The sequence below is a fragment of the Hemiscyllium ocellatum genome, chromosome 18 (genome assembly GCF_020745735.1).
Source record: "Hemiscyllium ocellatum isolate sHemOce1 chromosome 18, sHemOce1.pat.X.cur, whole genome shotgun sequence".
Lineage (NCBI taxonomy): Eukaryota > Metazoa > Chordata > Chondrichthyes > Orectolobiformes > Hemiscylliidae > Hemiscyllium > Hemiscyllium ocellatum.
Genome location: NC_083418.1, coordinates 59678530 through 59700266, shown reverse-complemented (window position 1 = coordinate 59700266; position 21737 = coordinate 59678530). Strand labels below are relative to the sequence as shown.

The 21737-nt window shown below is 38.5% G+C and overlaps 1 protein-coding gene across 1 annotated transcript in view; it reads left to right on the top strand.

Moving 5' to 3' along the window:
- LOC132824314 (coiled-coil domain-containing protein 73-like) overlaps window positions 1–21607 on the top strand; it is a 128741-nt gene extending 107134 nt beyond the window's left edge. The window contains exons 17-19 of the mRNA XM_060838660.1: window positions 7393–8967; window positions 14000–14130; window positions 21278–21607. Coding sequence (XP_060694643.1) covers window positions 7393–8967; window positions 14000–14130; window positions 21278–21607 — 2036 coding nt within the window. The remainder of the gene's footprint in view (window positions 1–7392; window positions 8968–13999; window positions 14131–21277) is intronic.
- The last annotated feature ends 130 nt before the right edge of the window (window positions 21608–21737 follow it).

Sequence of the window (21737 nt, the reverse complement as noted above, 5' to 3'; positions counted from 1 at the left end):
TAACTCTAACTGACCCTGATTCTTAGAATTGAAACTGAAGACATCTGCCCTTGTACAGAACAGTTCAGTTTATTCTGAAATATTGGTGACATTATTTTTATAGAAGAAAGTGAGGACTGCAGATGCTGGAGATCAGAGCTGAAAATGTGTTGCTGGAAAAGCGCAGCAGGTCAGGCAGCATCTCTCCTGCTCCTTGGATGCTGCCTGATCTGCTGCGCTTTTCCAGCAACACATTTTCAGACATTATTTTTATGTATTTCAGAGAATCTAGAATATATTTGATACAAATTGAATACAGTTGAGAAGTGTTATAGAAAGGATGTTAACTTCAAAGCTTTTACTATTTTGCCAGCAGGTTCCCAGTGGTACTGATTCAAGGCATATCAGAACATATACTGTTATACACCATATATTTTGTAAAAGAACTAGCGATATATAATAAGCTTTTTTTAAAACAAGTAATGCATTCCTATGATCTGTAATACACTGCCTAAAGGCATTAGAAACAGATTCAGTAATAATTTTTGAACGGTAATTGGATAAATGTATGAAAAGAAAATGGGCATTGGAGAAAAAGGAAGGAGAATGGGACTCAATGCACCTTCAAAGAGCTTGCAAGAGAATGATGGGCCAAATGGCTGTTGTCTGTGTTGTTTCATGCAAATATTTCACATAATCGGCATTATGTTATCTAAGTATTGATTTACTGTTGTTAAATCAAACAAATTGCATTTTATTACTGCATTATGTTAGTGATGGAGTTGTTATTGCCTGTGGCTAATGTTATGTGCATATCTCCATGTACAGTGGAAATCAGTTGCATTGATCATTATTATTTAGTTTAACTGAAGTAAAGCCCAGAAAATGAAGACTGGCTAAAGGAAAGGGCTTCTAGTTGTTCAGTTGCAGGAACATCTTGAAGCAGTACTGGGCAGTTGAAGGAAATCATGTGTTAGTAGACTAGGGAGGATCATTCTAGAATTGGGAGCAACAGGATAAGGGGTTTGATGGGTATGATACCTAGTGACATTGGAGCTCTGGGACAGATATTCATGATGGTTGGGACTACTGTGAAGATGTATTTTTAGTCTAGCAGTAGAGGGTCCAACTATGATATAATTAAACATCTCCTTGGTGGCATAGAACTATTGAATGCAATAATAGTACAAGTGTTCTGGCTCATTATCATTCCTCAATCAAAATCAATAAAAATCTGGAATTAGGCACAATGGTCACCTTGTATTATTCTGTGGTTTTGCTAAACAGATTACCTGGTCATTATCACTTTTGTTGTTTAGAGAGCATGCTGTACACAAGTTGGGTATTCCTTCACAAATTCTTAATTTGCTATAAAACCATGTTCTGAGATAGTGAATGATGCAATATAATTACACAGCTCTGAATTTGGAATAAAGCATTGGATCAGCAATCACAAGATTTGACAGTATTGTGTGGATATGGTACCATTTGGAGGGAGGTTGCTATATTTGAGTGTTCTGGGGGATGTGGGTGTAAAAGAAATGTGAGGAAAATTGATGGCTGTGAGAATGTTCCTGCCTGTTGGGAAAATGTGAAACACTGCTGGCAGTGGGAGAATGGGGATGCTGCCCATGAAAGAACAGGAAAGCCGACTACAGACTTAGGAAAGATGAGGACATTTAATTTTGAGAGAAAGGCTGCTAGACTAGATGGGATTGAGGTGCATAAGAAGGTGGTGTTAGCAATTCTGGAAAGTGTAAAAATAAATAAGTCCCCTAGGCCGATGGGATTTATCCTAGGATTCTCTGGGAAGTCAGGGAGGAGATTGCCGAGCTTTTGGCTTTGATCTTTATGTCGTCATTGTCTACAGAGAAATAGTGCTAGAAGACTGGAGGATAACAAATGTTGTTCCCTTGTTCAAGAATGGGAGTAGAGACAATCCTGGTAATTATAGACCAGTGATCCTTACTTCGGTTGTAGGTAAAGGGTTATAACAGAGAGGATTTATAATCCTCTCGAGAGGAATAAGTTGGTTAGGGATAGTCAACGTGGTTTTGTGAAAAGTAGGTCATGCCTCACAAACCTTATTGAGTTCTTTGAGAAGGTGACCAAACAGGTGGATGAGGGTAAAGCGGTTGATGTGGTTTATGTGGATTTCAATAAGGCATTTGATAAGGTTCTCCACAGTCAGCTTTGCACAAAATAGGAAGGCATGGGATTGAGGGTAATTTAGTGGTTTGGATCAGACATTGGCTACTTGAAAGAAAATGGAGGGTGGTGGTTGATGGAAAATATTCATTCAGGAGTTCAGTTACTAGTGGGCTATCACAAGGATCTGTTTTGGGTCCACTGTTTGTCATTTTTATAAATGACCTGGATGAGGGCTTGAAAGGATGGGTTAGTAAATTTGCAGTTGATGCTAAAGTCAGTAGAGTTGTGGATAGTGACGAAGGATGTTATGGGTTACAGAGAGACATAGATAAGCTGCAGAGCTGGACTGAGAGGTGGCAAATGAAGTTTAATGCGGAAATGTATTTGGTGATTCATCTTGGAAGGAGTAACAGGAATGCAGACTACTGAGCTAATGGTAAGATTCTTGGTATTATAGATGAGCAGAGAGATCTTGGAGAGATCAGGTACATAGATCCTTGAAAGTTGTAACCCAGGTTGATAGGGTTGTTAAGAAGGCATACAGTGTGTTAGCTTTTATTAGTAGAGGGATTGGGTTTCTGAACCATGCGATCATGCTGCAACTGTACAAAGCTCTGGTGTGGCCACATTTGGAATATTGCGTACAGTTCTGGTCATCACATTATAGAAAGGATGTGAAAGCTTTGGAAAAGGTTCAGAGGAGATTTACTAGGATGTCACCTGCTATGGAGGGAAGGTCTTACAAGGAAAGGCTGAGGGACTTGAGGGTATTTCCATTAGAGAGAAGAAGGTTGAGAGGTGACTTAATTGAGATATATAAGATAATTAGAGGGTTAGATAGGGTGGGCAGTGAGAGCCTTTTTTCTCAGATGGAGATGGCCAGTATGAGGGGGCAGAGCTTTAAATTGAGGGGTGATAGATAATAGGACAGATGTCAGAGGTAGTTTCTTTACTCAGAGTAGTAGGAGCATGGAATGCATTGCCTGCAACAGTAGTAGACTCACCAACTTTAAGGGCATTTAAATGGTCATTGGATAGGCATATGGATGAGAATGGAACAGTGTCGGTTAGATGGGCTTCATATTGGTTCCATAGGTCAACGCAACATTGAGGGCCGAAGGGCCTGTACTGTGCTGTAATGTTCTATTTTCAGTTGCTGGCTGTGCAAGAATATTGGAGATTGCTGAGTGAGAAAGAATTATCAGACGGTTTGGGAAAAATACGGAGATTGCTGACGGGGCAGAGATTGGAGAGTACTGGCTGTATGAAAATGTGAGAGATTCCGATCTGTAGACAACCACGAATGATTCTTGCTTATGGGCAATCAGGATGAGTGTGGGAGAGGGCATTACTGACTGTGAGAAAATAGGGAAGTTGCTGGCTGTGAGAGAATGGCAGGAAGGTGGTGGAATTCCGGGCTGTGAAAGCTAGTGTAATTGTTATTGTTAGCTGCACCATGATACCTCCATACACAATGGCAATTGGTGAAGCTGTCCACAAACGTGAGTGCATCATTTATAAATATAGGCAAGTGAGATAGAATCCTCCTGCAGATGATTTGCTCATGTTTTCACTGGAGTTTATAACAGTGAAGGTTGATTTGATTAAAATTTATAACATCCTTAATGGTCTTGAAAAAGTAAACGTGAAAAGGATGTTCTGTATTCTGAATCCCGACTAAGGGACACTTTTAAAATGAGGGGTCATCCTTTTAGGACAGCGATGACGACAAATTTTTTTTCTCTGTGGATTATCTGATTTTGGAATGCTCATCCTTAAAAGTTAGTGGTATGTTTGACTGTTTTTAAATCAAAGGTCATCAGAATCTTTTTAGGCAATATTAATTGGGGAAATGGGGCAACAAACAGATCAACCATGATTTTGCTAAAAGGAGCTAGCTTGAAGGGCTGAATGGCCTACTTCTCTTAATTTGTATGTTCATTAATGGCATATAGATTCATGGAATGTCGGAAAGTAAGTTCTGCAGTTCTACATGATCCAGCCCCATCCTCAGGCAGACCAAGACAAAAACTCCCAAGGACAGAAGAATTAGCAACAGGAGGAGTCCCAGTAAGAACATGATTAATCTGACAGTGACAAAGAAGTCTGTCCATGATGCGTTGCTCATGACAGTCTAAAAATTCATTTCTAACTCTGCCTTGAATATATACAATAGCTCTGCCTATACTATCTACTCATGACAGAATTCCACCGACTAATATCCTGTGAGAAATAGATTCCTAATTTCAGTATTAAATAAAACACTGATTTTTAAAAACTGTGGCCCCTACTTCTAGACCATCACCCCACAAGGAGAAATATCCTTTCAGCAGCCACCATATCATGTCCCCTCAGAACCTTCTTTGTTTCAATAGGATCACTTTGCATTCTTTGAAATTCTAATGTGAATAAGTCTAAGCTACATAGCGTTTCATCATAAACTAAATCTTTGATCCTAGGAATCTGTTGAGTGAGCTTGCTCTGCACTGCCTGTAATGGAGTTATATCCTTTCTCACAGATTGGGAGACCAATACTGTACTCAGTACTCCAGACGCAGTTAAAGCATGTTCCTACACAACTGTATTAGCAGTTCCCTACTTTTAAATTTGGTTCTCTTTCCTAATCACTTGCTGCATCTGCATACTGAGTTTCTGTCACATGTGCACCAAGACATCTATAAAGTTCCGTAATGAAAAGCTCTGCAGTCTTTCTCCATCGAAATAGTATGCTGCTTTGCTGTTCTTCCTACCAAAATGGAAATTTTTCTCTCATTCAACTCCACCTGCCCATTTTTTAAAAACTTACGCACTGAGCCCATCTAAATCCCTCGGTAGCCTGAACAATTTGATTTCGTATTGTCTCAGTGTCATCAGCAAATTTATCTACCATACATTCAGTCCCTTTATCCAATTTTTTCACGTAGACTGTAAATAGTTGAGTACTCTGCCTCTGACATTCCACTAGTTACAGCTTGCCAACTTTAAAATAATCATTTTATCTGTTTCCTGAAGCTAACCAATCCTCGATCACCATCCCTTAAACCATGAGTTCTTATTTTGTCTAACAACCCTATATGTCACCTAATTGAATGTTATGTAGAAATCCAAGTACAAAATGTTTACAGGTTCTTCTTTATCCACCTTGTTACTTTCCTCAGCAAACTTTAATAAACTAACAAAACAAGAGGCCACCCCATCTTATTTTTGTTCCCCACATTCAACATATACTGAGGGTAGCTCAATGCTAAAATTGATAGCCCTCCACTATATGAAAATAGATATTATCGAGCTTATTAAAATGTTATCCTGCCCATGCCAGAATATGTTCAGTGCAAGCAGATGGGTGGAAATGGGCAACCCATTTTAATTTTACAAGGTTCTAGAGGTCAGAAAAAGAAAAGCATTAACCCCCAACCTTCTTCTCATGCAGGCTTTAAGACTGACACTTCTAGCCCCCTAATGCACACCTAACATCACCAAATCCTTCCTACCCAATGTCCCTTACCTACCTGAGTTTGGGGTTCTGTTGGACTTTCATCCTGGTATTGGTTATAGCCCGAGTAGGACTTGGGACTACTGACCTCTGGCTCTACTGTTCCAATTGGAGTTGCCAGCCTGTCAGATTGGCTGGAATCTCCAGCAGGAGTTGCATCCACCCACTGAGGTGTGAAAATCCACTAAAGTAGACCACTACAGTATGCTATGGCTTGCGGGGCAGGCTTGTTAAAAGGTTTTTGGCTAACTGCTGACTTTTCTTCCAATTGTGCGGTATCAAGCCATTTTAGATTTCTGTCTATATTTTTCTTTCTCAAAACCATATTGATGGTGCCTGTTTATATTATGATTTTCTAAGTATCCTGCTTTAATTTCTTAATAGTGGATTCTAATACTTTCCTATGACAAATGTTAGGCTGCCTGGCCTATTGTTACATCCTTCTTGCCTCTCACCTTTCTTGAACATTTGCAAATTTTCAATTCATTGGATCCTTTCCCAAATTGAGGCAATTTTGGAAAATCACAACTCATGCGTTTCTATCTCTGCAACCACTTATTTTAAGACACTAGGGTATGGCAGTCAGAGGCTTTACTAGTCTTTAGTTCTAATAGTTTCTGTAGTTCTTTCTTCCTAGCGATTGTGATAGACACAAATACCTATTTAATATTTCCTTGTCTTCAATTGTATGTTTCCTGGTCTCACCCTCTCAGGAACTAATACACATCAGTTTCTTATTTCCTTTCTAAATACTTATAGAAACTCATATTGTCTATCTTATATCCAGCTTGCTTTCTCTCATTTTTAATTTCTTACTTTTTCTGAATCATTCTTTGGTTTCTAAAATCTAACCAATCTCTGACCTTTCACTAACATTGTATGTTCTTTCAATTTCATGATGTCTTTAATTGACCACATAATTGAAAATGGTCTGCAATGTCTCTTCAAATATCTGCTACTGCTTCTCTTCTGTCATACCTTTCAAACTGTCTTCCCAATTGGCAGTAATTATCTCTGTCTTCCTACACTAGTAATTGCCTTTACTTAGGTTTATTTCAGACTAAGACTTAGACCCATACATTGCCCCCACAAACTAAACGTGAAACTCCGAAAGTCAAAGCCGAGATACAAGCCGAAAGCTCATTTCTTATGCCTCTCAAAAGACTGTTTGTTACTCATCACCACATTTGCAGCAATTAGCTAAATATCACATTTAAGTCATTGACTCTTCCAACGCTGAACAGTTGCACACAATATATTGACTACCAAGGATGTCCTGCAAAATGTATAATTCTGTACGTAACGTGTGACCAAGATTCAGTGGCTTTCTGTTGGAAGTTTCAACATTTATATAAAACTTTTAATGGGTTTTCTTAAAAATAAATTTCTATTCGGCAAAAAAGAAATTTAGTACATCAAGCAAAGAAACAGGTTAAGAGCAACATACAGCGACCAGGATAGCTATACAGTTTTGAGGTTCGGAGTAGTGAGGAAATGGAAATATTTATGAAAACGTTGAGAAACAGACTATAGTTCATAATGATTGCTCTTATTTGTTGCAATGTTATGGGACATTAATATACAATAATGCATTGTGTGCTATATGGGTGGCTGTTATAAAATAATGTACTCACTAACTTACCTAAATCAAAGTCATTAGAGATCCACTAATTTAAACATCACTACTTAAACCTGCCTGGAATAAATAGAGAAACTTAAGGAATTGAAATGTGTGCTTTCAAGGTTAATCTTGTATTTTATCATTACAGTTACAAACAGTAATATATGGTCACCAGATACTGTCAAGACAGCTGCAGAAATGCCAGAAAAAGCAACCGATAATGGAGCTGTGTTTGTGAATGAAAGACAGTACACCATTGTATCAACTCTGACCATTAATGCTGGTGAGCCCAATGACACCCAACAGGGTGAAACAGGAAACACTTGCACTGAAGCTGAATTTGCGAGTGCAAAAATCAATTTGCAGTGCACTTCTGTCTGTTTGGCAGAAGTCCCAATGAAAGGAGGAAAGAAGCTCCCAGACAGTGCTGATGCATTAGGTGTCTGCAGTGCAGATATCGGTCAGCAGACAGACTCCATTACACACAAAGTCGATGGAGGCAGAACTGAAGCAGTTTATAATATGAATGATAAGACGAAAACTACACAATGTGACAAAGGTGTCTTTATAAATGAATCACCGAGGACTGAAGCCAAAGCAGCTGCTTGCACCACTGAGATTATAATGAAGGAAGGTGATGCAAATGAAGTACGAGAGGATACAATCCAATCTCAGCAAAGTAGTTTTGACCTTGTATCCCACCCAGTACTTGATGAAACTAAAAATGAGCAGAAATCCAGTTTACAACAGCAGCATGAACATAGCCAAGCAAATATTCTGATGCAAGAAAACTGTGCAAACAACAACATCGTTGAATTTTGTCAATTCCATAAACCCTGCAGTAAATCAGATGTCAGTCCCATAAAACTGCCCACTGACCACTGCATTCCATCAATTGCATCCTGTAAAATTAACAGTAGTGTTGATGTTGACAGTAAACCCCAGTCAGATGTTTCAGTTAAAGTAGGGAATCTTGGGTCTAACAACCATGAGGAAGATATTATCAAGGAAATCAGTAGTAATGAACAAAACAATCTTGTTAGGACTGATGATCAGCAGAAAGAACCGCATAATCTGGAAACTATGATTTCTGACAGTGAAGCAAATCAAGATATTCAGGCAATTGTGTCCAATGCTGAAGCTTTGGGAAACCAGAAACAATTGCTGGGTAACTTCACACAAAGTGACAACTGTTTAATTATGACAAATATCCATTCACCAAACTTCATATGTAATGCTGACCATAGTATGGTTTTAGCTCCTGTCTCCCAAAGTACAGAGGAAACTAATGGCAATGCAAATGGTTTTGAATCCACTGCGGAAAGTCAGCAAACAGCAGCTACTAAAATGGATTTGCATGCTGAAGTACTAGAAACAAGAACTACTTCCAAGATAACAGAAAATAAATTAAAGCCCAGCTTTACAAGTGCTTCAATTAACATGGTTGCAAACATTGCTTTAGATGACAAGAATAAAACATCAACTTCTGACATAAAATGCACAAGCACCAAGGCACCAAGTCAAAGTGGCTGGAAACTTTGTGAACTGCCTTTTTTAGATTCTGGGAAAGAAAAGGATATGTCAAATAAAGCCTCAACATCACTCTCAGTTTCATTACTGAGAGACAAGTTGGAGGCTCCTGATGTAAGCGGAAGAATCCCTTCAGCATTTACTTTTCCAAAACAAATCGGTGAAATAAGTTTGAGAAATTCTAGTGCAACAGGTAATATCTTCTTTTGGCATATCCAGTGGTAAAAATGAATGATGAATGGGGTATGATAGCATAGCAGTAATATTACTAGACTAGAAATCCAGGTGCAAGAGAACTGTGGGATTCTTTTCCTTCAGTTCTCTACCCAAAGGCAAATCCAACGCAAAGCACTACAGCCTCCACCAAGGAGGCAGACTCTGAATTTAGCTCAACTTGAAGGCAATCAAAATCCCATGTTGTTGGAATCAACCTAATTTATAGTGAGTGTCCAGCCAATGGGATCCATGCTGTGGTTGCACGCGTTTGTCCAGATCTAGCTGCAATTCATAGAGGCTCCAATTTTCTTTCCAACACTAGAGAATTTTTATTTGATGTTGTGGTTCTGTTTGCCGAGCTGGGAGTTTTTGTTGCAAACGTTTCGTCCCCTTTCTAGGTGACATCCTCAGTGCTTGGGAGCCTCCTGTGAAGCGCTTCTGTGATGTTTCCTCCGGCATTTATAGTGGCTTGTCTCTGACGCTTCCGGTTGTCAGTTGCTGTCCGCTGCAGTGGCCGGTATATTGGGTCCAGGTCGATGTGTTTGTTGATAGAATCTGTGGATGAGTGCCATGCCTCTAGGAATTCCCTGGCTGTTCTCTGTTTGGATTGCCCTATAATAGTAGTGTTGTCCCAGTCGAATTCATGTTGTTTGTCATCTGTGTGTGTGGCTACTAAGGATAGCTGGTCGTGTCGTTTTTGTGGCTAGTTGGTGTTCATGGATGCGGGTTGTTAGCTGTCTTCCTGTTTGTCCTATTTAGTGTTTTGTGCATGAGCAAAACCAACGTAGTGTACAAAATCCCATGCAAGGACTGCACAAAACACTACATAGGACAAACAGGAAGACAGCTAACAACCTGCATCCATGAACACCAGCTAACCTTAGTAGCCACACACGCAGATGACAAACAACATGAATTAGACTGGGACAACACTACTATTATAGGGCAAGCCAAACAGAGAACAGCCAGGGAATTCCTAGAGGCATGGCACTCATCCACAGATTCTATCAACAAACACATCGACCTGGACCCAATATACCGGCCACTGCAGCGGACAGCAACTGACAACCGGAAGCGTCAGAGACAAGCCACTATAAATGCCGGAGGAAACATCACAGAAGCGCTTCACAGGAGGCTCCCAAGCACTGAGGATGTCACCTAGAAAGGGGACAAAACGTTTGCAACAAAAACTCCCAGCTCGGCGAACAGAACCACAACAACGAGCACCCGAGCTACAAATCTTCTCCCAAACTTTGAATTTTTATTTGAATTAAATAACTTCATGGTCTCTATTACTGTTTTATCAGACTTTTGGAAAAACAGAACATAGAAGAGTATAGCACAGCAACAGGCCCTCATGTCTGTGCTGTTGTCACTCTAAACTAAACCCATCTGCCTGCACATGGTCTGTATCCGTTTATTCCCTGCCAATTCATGTGTCTGTCTAAATGCATTTTAAACTTTGCTAATGTATCTGCTTCTTCCACTTTACAAACAAAAACAAAAATTGCTGGAAAAGCTCTGCAGATCTGACTGCATCTGTGGAGAGAAATCAAAAGAATTAATGTTTTGAGTCGAGTGACCGTTCCTCAGAACGGGTAATTGTACCACTGCCCAAACAGTGCGATCCAGGCGCCTACCATCCTCTGTGTAAAAACATGTTCCTTACACATCTCCCTTAAACATTTTTCCTCTCACCTAAAAGTTGAGTATTGCACCCCAGGAAAAAGATTGATTATCCAGCCTATCCATGCTTCTCATAATTTTGTATGCTTCTATCAGGTTGCCCTCAGTCTCTGATACTCTAGCGAAAGCCATCCAAGTTTGGCCATTCTCTCTTTATAGCTAATATACTCCAATCCAGGGAACATCCTGGTATATGTCTTTTGCATCTCTTCAAAGCCTCTGCATCTTTTCTGTATTGTGGAAACCAGAACCGCACACAACACTCCAAAAATGTGGCCTAACTAAAGTCTTTTATTGCTTTACCATAACTTGCCATTTTTATGTATGTATACTCAGTGCCCCAGCCGATGTAGGCAAGCATGCCTTATATCTTCTTTACAACAAAATCCTGCCTTCCCATTGAGCATACCTTCCAATGTGTTGTGTGGCACTACCACTGTGCTAAACAGGATAGATTTGAACCCATCGAGTAACTCAAGATTATGTATCATAGCGGCACTATGGGCCATCAACAGCATTGTACCCCAGCACAACCTGCAACTTCATGGTCTGGCATATCCCCACTCAATCATTGCCATCAAACCAGGGTATCAACCTTGGGTCAATGGAGAGTGCAGGAGGCATACCAGGCATACCTAAAAATAAGCTGTCAATGTGGTGAGGCTAGCAAACAGAAAGCATGCCAAACAGCATAAGCAGCAAATGATAGATAGAGCTAAGTCATCACACAACCATTGGATTTGTCCTGCCACATCCAGTTGTGAATGGAGCTGGACAATTAAACAACTTACTGGAGGAGGAGACTCCACAAATATCCCCATCCTCAATGTTGGAAGAGCTCAACACATTAGGGCAAAAGATCAGGCTGAAGCATTTGCAGCAATCTGTAAAATGCCAAAGGAATGATCCATCGTGGCCTCCTTCAGTGGTCCACCATCATAGATGCCAATCTTCAGCCAATTAATTTCACTCCACATAATTTCAAGAAACGTTTGGAGACACTGGATAGTGCAAAGGCTATGAATCCTGACAACATTCCAACAATAGCACTGAGGACTGTGCTCCAGAACATGTCATTTCCCTAGCCTAGTTCTTCCATTTACAAAATCCCTTGACATTACCATCACTGAATCCCCCATTATCAACATTCTGAGGGTCACTATTGACCAGAAAGTCAAGTGGACTTACCATATAAATACAGCGGCAACAGGGGCAGGTTAGAGGCTAGGAATACTACTGTGAGTAACTTACCTCCTGACTCTCCAAAACCTATTCATCATCTGCAAGGCTTAAGTCAGGTGTGATAAAGGAATAGTTCACACTTGCCTGGATGGGTGCACCTTCAACAACACTCAAGCTTGACACCATCCAGGACAAAGCAGCCTGACTGATTGGTATCAAATTCACATTGAGTCATAGAGATGTATGACACAGAAGCAGACCCCTCTGTCCAACTCATCCATGCCGACCAGATATCCTAACCTAATCTAGTCTCAATTTCCAGCACTTGGCCCATGTACCTTTAAACCCTTCCTATTCATATACCCATCCAGATGCCTTTTAAATGTTGTAATTGTACCAGCCTCCACCATTTCCTCTGGCAGCTCATTCCATACATGCACCACCCTCTGTGTGAAAAGGTTGCCCCTTAGATCCCTTTTTAAATTCTCCCCTCCCACCCCAGGGAAAAGACCTTGTCTATTTACCCTATCCATGCCCTTTATGATTTTATAAACCGCAATAAGGTCCCTTTCTCAGCCTCTGATGGTCCAGGGTAAACAGCCCTAGCCTCTTCAGCCTCTCCCTATAACTCAAATCCTACAATCCTGGCAACATCCTTCTAAATCTTTTCTGAACCCTTTCAAGTTTCACAACATCCTTCAGATAGAAGCGAGACCAGAATTGATCACAATATACCGAAAGAGGCCTAACCAATGACTTGTACAGCAGTAACATGACTTCCCAACTCTTACACTCTATTGCTCTGACCAATAAAGGAAGGCATACCAAACATCGCTTTCACTATCCTACCTACCTGCGACTCCACTTTCAAGGAACTATGAACCTGTGCTCCAAGGTTTTTTTTTGTTCAACAGCACTCCCCAGGACTTTACCATTAAGTGTATACGCGCTGCTGATTTGCAAACATCCACTCCCTCCATCACACACTCAGTAGCAGCAGTGTGTACTATCTGCAAGATCCATTGCAGAAATTCACCAAAGATCCTCAGACTGCATCTTCCAAACTCATGACCACTTCCACCGAGAAGGATAAGGGCATCAGATACCATCTGCAAATTCCATGCCAAGCCACTTAGCATCCTGACTTGGAAATATATCATCATTCCTTGACTTGCTGGATCAAAATCCTAGAATTCCCTCCCTGAGGGTATTGTAGGTTAATTCATAGCAGGGAGACGATAGAGTTTCAAGAATGCAGCTCAACACCACCTTCTCAGGATCAATTAGGGACATGCAATTACTGCTGGCCATCCCACAAGTGAACAAAAAAGTGCTTCTGAATCTAGATGACCCAGGGTAAAGCCATGGTAAATCAGGTCACAAATGCACGTGTATATGTAGAAAACCAGTGATTGAATCTTAAAGTTAAAATAAATTACAAAACTGTTGCATTTCACTCTTAAAATTTTATGATAATGGTGATTCCTTTTAATAGATTTTTGGCTTATAATTCACCCCAATTATTCTAGTATCCTCTGTAGAACTTTTGAAGTAAGCATCCAGTTCCAAATACATGTGTCTTTCTCCCAGCCTGGCTTATTCACAAAGACCCAAGATGTATTGGTCACATGGGATTTTCCATCACAGACCAATCAAAGGTGAATTACAGTCTCTGAAGATTAATTTATCAAAGCCTATGAGATTAAGTGCAGACACGGACATGAACTCTATGAGTATATTTTTCTTTACCTCTGACAGGAAGCCATCCGTGCTAGAAATAGCTGAAATACTTCTTCAGAAACAAAAAAAAACCAGTAAAATGCAGAATTTTAATTTAGAAATTAGTATTTGTCCTTTCCTAGTAATTGCCATTAGTCAAGTATGCTAAAGGAAACATACTTTTTGAAGGCATATTTCAAACGATTTTACTGTACTCCATGGCACAATAAGATCAAAGCCTATATTAGAATAGGAAATTGTCCAGTGAATGGATGAACAGTGAAGTATCTCTGATTAAATTTGAATAATTCTCAAGGTCAGATAGGAAACTAGAAGTTCAATGACTTCAAAATTAGCATCTGGGGATTTTCAAAGTTTAGCACATTGAGTGTATTTGTAACCATTTCCTCTCTGTCACTCAGATTCTCCCAGTACTAAAAGGCTAAATGACACTTTTAATACCTCCAGTATTCCTCTTTACCCCAAGAGAAATTCTGGTGAGTGGAATACAACAGCACAGACACTTGCTGATTTTTCACAGCCTGCAGATCAGGTAAGTGGAAACATTGTTCCAAATCTTTGGTGAGATAATTTGAGAAGAATGTACCATTTTATATGCAAACATGCAATTAAAACAGATGGATTTCAAAAAATATTGGGAAGCACATTGGCACTATATTTTACAAATGAAGTTGATCTAGACAGAAATAGAACATAGGGAGAAAATATGCATACTGTACACACCAAAGGCAGAAAAGGAGGAAATGGTATGCAGTCTATCCTGTACAAAGTATAAATTGCCAAGAAAAGTATAATTTTAAAAAGATGTTTAAAAACCCAAGATAACACCTCAAAGTGGCATAGCAGGAGAGCATAGTTTCAATATACTGTAACAATATATAATGAAGAATTAATTTCATGAAATATCCATCCATTACATTTCAAAGTTTCAAATTTATTAAAAAATAGTACTTGTTTCCAGTTGATTGGGCAAACCTTAGGCAACTTGACATAGATGTTAACTAGGCCTAATGCTTTTAAAGAATGAGCCAATGATATTGGGCTTCTTACAAATGCAATAAAGCATTGTAATCTGCCAACATAAAACAGTGCATGCTTGAACTTAATTATGAGCAACACGATGGGAAATCCATTTTACGAGAACAATTGAATACCTGACTGCAAAATAGATCAAGAATCACATCATATAAATGTTTTAACAACCCTTGAAGAAGCCCTGAAAAACCTGGCTCCTTGTGAGGTGTATCCTATTAGATCTAGCTATGCCACTAACATGTCTTAGAGCAATGCTAAGCATAACGAATGATTGAGAGTTGTAAAATCTCAGGAAAGATCATCTACAGATACCGGTGTAACTGTTCACAGCATTTCTATGACAAATGACTCTTGATTAAATCATCAACCTTTGAACTTTGGCAATTTGTTAATGAAGCTTCAGATTAGTGGACATTGAAGCAAAGGTCTGTACTAATGACATGGAGAAATTTTAAATAGTGAACCTATTATTAGTCATTCATTGTGATACTGAGGTGATTGTGAAGGAATGGTCAATCTCACTTATTTTAAAGCTTACAAATCCAGACCAGGATGTGTTTACAACTTGTGGTGAAGGAGTTGTGTCATGTGCATATTTAGGATATAGTAATCTTACTTTCTATTCCTAGTGTTTGCTGTTTTGCAACAATGGTTATGTCACAAAAGTACTTAATTGGCTATGGATTATCCTGAGGTGTAAAAAATGTTATATAAATTATTTATTTTATTTTTGAAATTGGAACAAGACTAGAGATTGAATCATCTTAGAAATCAGCTAAATATAATTCTTGGTATTTTCTTGTGGTATCTTTCCAAACTTATCTCATTAACTTTGTATCACATCCCGTGGCACTCTGCTTGTCATATTCTCCCACTTGCTGCAGGCAGACATACGGACCAATGGCAGGACTTTAAAGCCCAGTTGGGCACCCAGTGACAGTACCCAGCCGCCTTGCAGTTTGTTTTACTTGCCTAAGGCATGTTGGACGGAGAGTAATTGACATCCTGCTTTACAGACAGAGACTTGGGTTGCCTGCAGTCACTCTCCATGGAGCATGCACTCAGATGTTAGTGATTGATGTATGGCTGGAAGAACAAGCAGCAAACTGGAGTTGAACTGACTTTCATGTTGGAACTTATCACTCTATTTTCTATCATGTGTGAGAATAGAAAACAGCATATTAATTTGGTGATATGATGCCATAATGAGGATGCAAACACACACAAACAGGCCTTTCAGTGCTCACAAGCAAGAATCTCATTTCACTGTTTTACACGAGATTAAAAAATGGGATTTTTTTTTTACTCTGGCTGGAAGCTGCTGATTGCAGACTTGGTGTGATTCTGCCAACTTTTTGTATAACCATATTAGATGTGATCTTGTTTAATGTACATTTTCAGCTTTCAAACATCATTCTAAGGATAAGGGATTGCAAAAGATTGCATTTATGAATGAAATAGATGCTCCAAAGAATTGTCATTGAGGTACAGGTGCAGTCGCATTAGGACATTTGACATTAGTATGGTGAAGATCAAAATGACTAAAGATGCCTTCCTCTTTAATGATGAAAACTGTAACAAGCATAATTTTTGGGGAAGTTGATTATATACTGGGGGAAAAAAAGCAACACTTATAGTCTCTAAAAGACAAATGGTAGATACTTGTAATTTCTGTGCAAGGTTCACCAAGTTCCTTAAACAGCACCTTTCCTAATCACTACCATTTAAAAGGACAAGGCAGCAGTTACATGTAAACATGAACATCTGCAGATTCCTATCCAAGCCACTCATTGTTTTCATTTGTAAATATACTGCTGTTTCTGGACTATTGCTGGGTTAGAATCCTGTAACTCGTTCCCCAGCAGCATTGTGGGTGTACCTACATCAAATGGACTGCAAGAAGACATCACCTTCTCAATGGCATTTAGGGATGTAATAAATGCTGGCTGAGCCAGCAAGGCCCATATCCCATGAGTGAATGAAATAAATTCCACAATATGGGCGGTTAGCACTGCTACCTCATAGCACCAGAGACCTGGGTTTGATTCCGGGCAACTGTGTGTGGAGTTTGTACACCTGCGTTTGCATGGGTTTCCTCTTGTAGTCCAAAGATGTGCAGATTTTGTGAATTGGCTATGCTAAAATGCCTATAATGTTCAATTATGTGTGGATTATTAGTCAGGGGTAAATGTACAGTAATAGGGTAAGTTACTCCTTGGAGGGTCAGTGTGGACTTGTTGGGCCAAATGGCCTGTTTCCACACTGCAGGGGTTCTATAGTGTATATCCATCAATTACATGGGACTTTGTTTGGTATGATTTAAGATTAATTCTGAAGATAATCATTTATTTATAGTCATTTATTTCCAGATTCCATGTGTATTTTTTATGTTTGACTCATTTTTCTTGTTATGTGATCCTTGCATGCACAACTGACAAGTTGCATCAAATTCATCTATTGATTCCTGATGAAGGGCTTATGCCCGAAACATCGAATTTCCTATTCCTTGGATGCTGCCTAACCTGCTGTGCTTTAACCAGCAACACATTTTCAACTGTGATCTCCAGCATCTGCAGACCTCACTTTTTACTCAAATTCATCATGTCCCCACTAATTCAATAACAGTAACATTTTGAAAGCTGAACAGTTTGAAAGATTAGTTTGCAATTTAATGTATCATATGTATATTATTATAATGAACATGTAAAAAACCAGAACCAAAAAAAACCCTGACCAGATATAATGTAGAATACACAAAATATTTATCCAAAATGTAATACGATATACTGTACATTTTTGTATACTGTATTGATGCTACAGTGTTGAAAATATTTAAAATCATGTTTAACCTTCCATTCCCCCTCTGAATTCTCATTATGTTCATATATGTGGGTAAGATACTTCAACATTAATCCTCCCCCCAACCCTTTCTAGTTTCCGTTTTTATCCTCACATACAGTGAAATGTACATCCAGTAATGGGTAGTTTTATATTAGTATTGCATTTCTTTTGTGGTGTCTGCAGTGAGTTTTTCTATTCACAATGTCCTGCACTGTTTATTTATTATTCTCCATTATCATCAGAGAGTTCTTATTATTTCCTTTTAAATCTGCATTGGCCATTTTGCCTCTCTATGGCAGTGCCTCCTCCACTTTCATAAAAATTCTGAATGTTTTACTGTCTGTGTATAATTCAGGCCATCGGAGACTGCATGCTTTATTTAATTCACTTCCGTTGTAATTCTATCATTGACCTTACCTAGGTTAAAATAATAAAATAAGATCTTCCTACAAAACCTGTTACAAAAATGTAACTCTAATCTCAACTTGAACATTAACATTCTTCGGTTCAAACCTGTGTCGGCTCTCTGAAAGAACAATTCTGTTACGTTCACATTGCCTTGCACAATCTTACTTCGGTAAAAATGCAATTCCCTTTTGTAAGATTCTATTTAATCTGGCTTCACCATTGCTTCAAGTAATACACTTCAAATTAAAACAGTTTGATAAGACATCTCCACCTGCATTTTTTGCCAATGAGTTTGAATCCCTGTCTGGTTGCCAACCCTCCTTACTGTGCAAGTTTCTTCCCTGAATCTGTAGTTTTCTTTTCACATTCTTCACTAGTCAACTGCTTTCCCACTAAATCTTTGAAGCAGAAATGCAACATTTTTAACTTGGGTATAATTTACCAAATAATTCAAAATCATTTTTCTCATATACTGAGTAGAATGGCACACAATCTTACACTAAACAGAATAAAGAATTCAGTTCACAGCAATAGACCTCGTAAATTCTTATATTTTAAATGCATTCTTATGATGAGTAACCAAAAGCTGGAAGCAGTGGTGAGCTACCCTGAACAATCACAGTCCTTGCAGTAGTGTTGCCACATTGCTGTTAGGTTGGAGATCCAGAAGCTTGATCCTTTACTGATAAAGGAATTGTTATACATATTAAATCTTGTTGGTGTGTGACCTGGAGGCAAACCAGATGTGATGGTACTGTTGTGAACTGTAGCTCTTTGTCTTTCTAGTTGGTGAAAGTTATGGATTTACGAATTGCTTCAGTACATTCTATAGTAACCATGGTCTGCTAATGGTGGATTGCTTCATTGACATACTCCCAGGATGAGCCTGGTTAAAACTTATATTGTAATGTTGGAGACTCAGCATACTTCATTAAACACTATTCTTCTAATTTCTCATGCTTCTACTTTAAACCACACAAAAAAAAATTAGCTGATTCCCTGACCCTTTCTAAATTCTACTAGTCTAACCTCCATTTAATTGTTTAAATTACAAAATTTCCATTTTTCCCTCTAAGACTGTAAAACTATTGTCTATGTTCTCCATTCTCACTGCATATCCCACCCTTTCTTTCCATGCTCCTTCCTTCCTTATACATGCAAGTATGGAATACAGTCAGCTCTTTCTTTCCTCATTGCTGTTTTCATAGCTGTCCAAGGAGAAGTGCAGTGAGCAGCTAACCCCAGTTCATATTCTCTCCTTGAAGAAAACATATAATATTATGACTATGTTCAGGTACTTGGCAGTTACTGCAACTGCACTTTGGCATCAAGTTACTCTATCTGAATCTGTAAGGTGAATTGTTACATTTGACTAGTTGCTTAAAACCTTGCTTTATTCATGCAGGTTCAGAGGAAATTTGAGGCATATGTTTTTGCAATGGATGAACTTTTACAAGCTCATTATGATCTTACATCAAGTTAAAACATTTTGTCCATGCTCCAGATCATGTCTCTAATGTGTATCTCTTGTGCTTTAATTACCCTAGTCATATCAGCTTACTTCATATATACAATTCAAGATTTTGGAAGATCTTCATTGTAACTATATTTCTGTAACATTATTGTGGTGTTTGGGGCTTGAGTGGTTTTCTTTCCATTGTTTATGGTTTCAGATTTAATACTTGCCTGTGAAGATTTATTGCAATTTAGTAGTGGTATCCCAAAACTGTTGATAGTTTGGCAAAAGTATTTATGGGTTATAAGCACCCAACAAAAACTGGGAAGGTCAACCTTGGAGTTGCTTGTTGGAACAACCATTTTTTAAAGCATTGTGTCAAGTTATTTTGAAGTAAGTAATTTGCAGGTTCTAATGTATAAATTGTTTATAAAAAATCAACTAGAACTTAAGGAAGTAATTTGCTTTGCCTTTCATTGTGTTTAATCATACCCCTTGTTTTATATGGCATTGGCAATAATTGTTCATAGACCATTGGTGATCTTTGAAATTCAACGGGACTGCAGACTCCAATTAATATTCCAGTCTAATGAGCTGGGAAACAGACATATTGTGTACAGTGGAACCTTTGTCAATTGGTGTTAAGGTTAATTTTGTCAAATTCATCATTGGAGGTAACACATGACTTAGTTTTTAGGATTGTGAGCAGACACTAGATCAAAGAGATATCTACAACTAGGAGGTATTGTGGGAGTTCTAGGACAGGTATTCGTTGTGTTTGGAACTCTTGGACAATATATCTGCATCTGTTGGATGGGCTACATAGGATAATAATCCTTGGTAATAAGGAATTATTAGCTGTGAGAACAGTAGAAGGCCAGCCCCAGAGATGTGTCCAATAGTTAGTTACTCCTCAAGTCAATATCAATAAGGAACTGGCACAGAGAGACCATCACATGCATCATTCTGTACCATAATGCTCACAGGGATTTTCTTTGAGTTCTTTTTTTCAACAGTTTGTTAAATAACCGTTCACCACTTTGCAGAAAGATGTCTTTCTAGAATCATTATTAGTTTGCTGTATTAGTGTAAAAGGCATGTTAAAATATTTAACTTATATTCAAAACAATTATCCTATACTGTATAAAATATAGTAGAACACTAAAATCCATAATAGACTGGACAATAGAAAAGTTCCTCTGACATGTAGTTAACATAATATTTTGGTCACCTGTGATAAATGCTCATTTTTGTTAATCCATTCTCAAGAAATAGATATGACCAATTCTAATTTTAGACTCAATTACAATACAATGAACCAACAAATGGCATTTAATTGTCCTGAGAAATCAGTCAGTCTGCCTAGGTTAAAATTTAGACAAAATTTGGCAGTTAAATGACAATTATGTTGATAGCTCCTTTCACCAGAGTTCACTTGCCAACCATTCCTCTCAAATGTTGGTTTTTCCCTTGAATTGGTATTCTTGCTGATTGTTTTGACGAGTACAAGATGAAAATCTTCTTCAAATTAATACAAACCAATTGAATTATGAGCTGCAATTACTCCTGACCCTTTGCCACTATTGCAATTGGGTTGAAAACATTGTTTGAAATAGTTCAAGTTATCATAACCCATATTATGAAAAGACAGTAAATTTTATTCATTTATTATTGCCTCTTCACTGCCATATATGAATTTTGTCAAACCCAAGACAGTGTGATTCTTGATCTAGAGATGGGATTGATGTTCCTGAATCATTGTTTAGAAATCTGAATTTTAAATTCTGATGACTGTATAACTACTTATTGGGGCCTTCAAGCAGTAAAGTATGCTGGATTTCCATCTACAATCTATGTAGAAGTAAAAAATCGAAGATGATTCACAAGACTGTCACAAAGACTGATGAGTTTTATTACAATACATATCTGTTATATTTAGGAAAAACTATGTTCATCCTCCAGAGAAGGTTCCACGATTCCTTTTTCATCCGCTTCAATGAAACATCAGAGACAGTTTACAGAAACATCTTCTATTTCTTGTTCCCAATCATACTTTCATCCCCGATCACCAGAGATTAAGCCACCAGAGGTTTCTACGTCTAACACTATGTCTGCCACTCCAGAGTTACTGTTCGAGGAGGAAGCAGATTCTCAGTATGCCATCATCAAAGGACAGATTAACAAAATCGAAAGGTTTCTTAGTCTGGACCGGCTCAAGCACACACGGAAAAGGAAAGCTGAATGCGTAATCAAGATAACACCAACTTAATGCCTATTCTGTTTGTATGCAGGTATAACTTCTGGGAGCCATTTTTCTGTGTTAATGAACAGATACGTTATGGTTTAAAACTTATGGTGCAATTTAGAATTTTTTCAGTTTTACAAAACATTTACTGTGC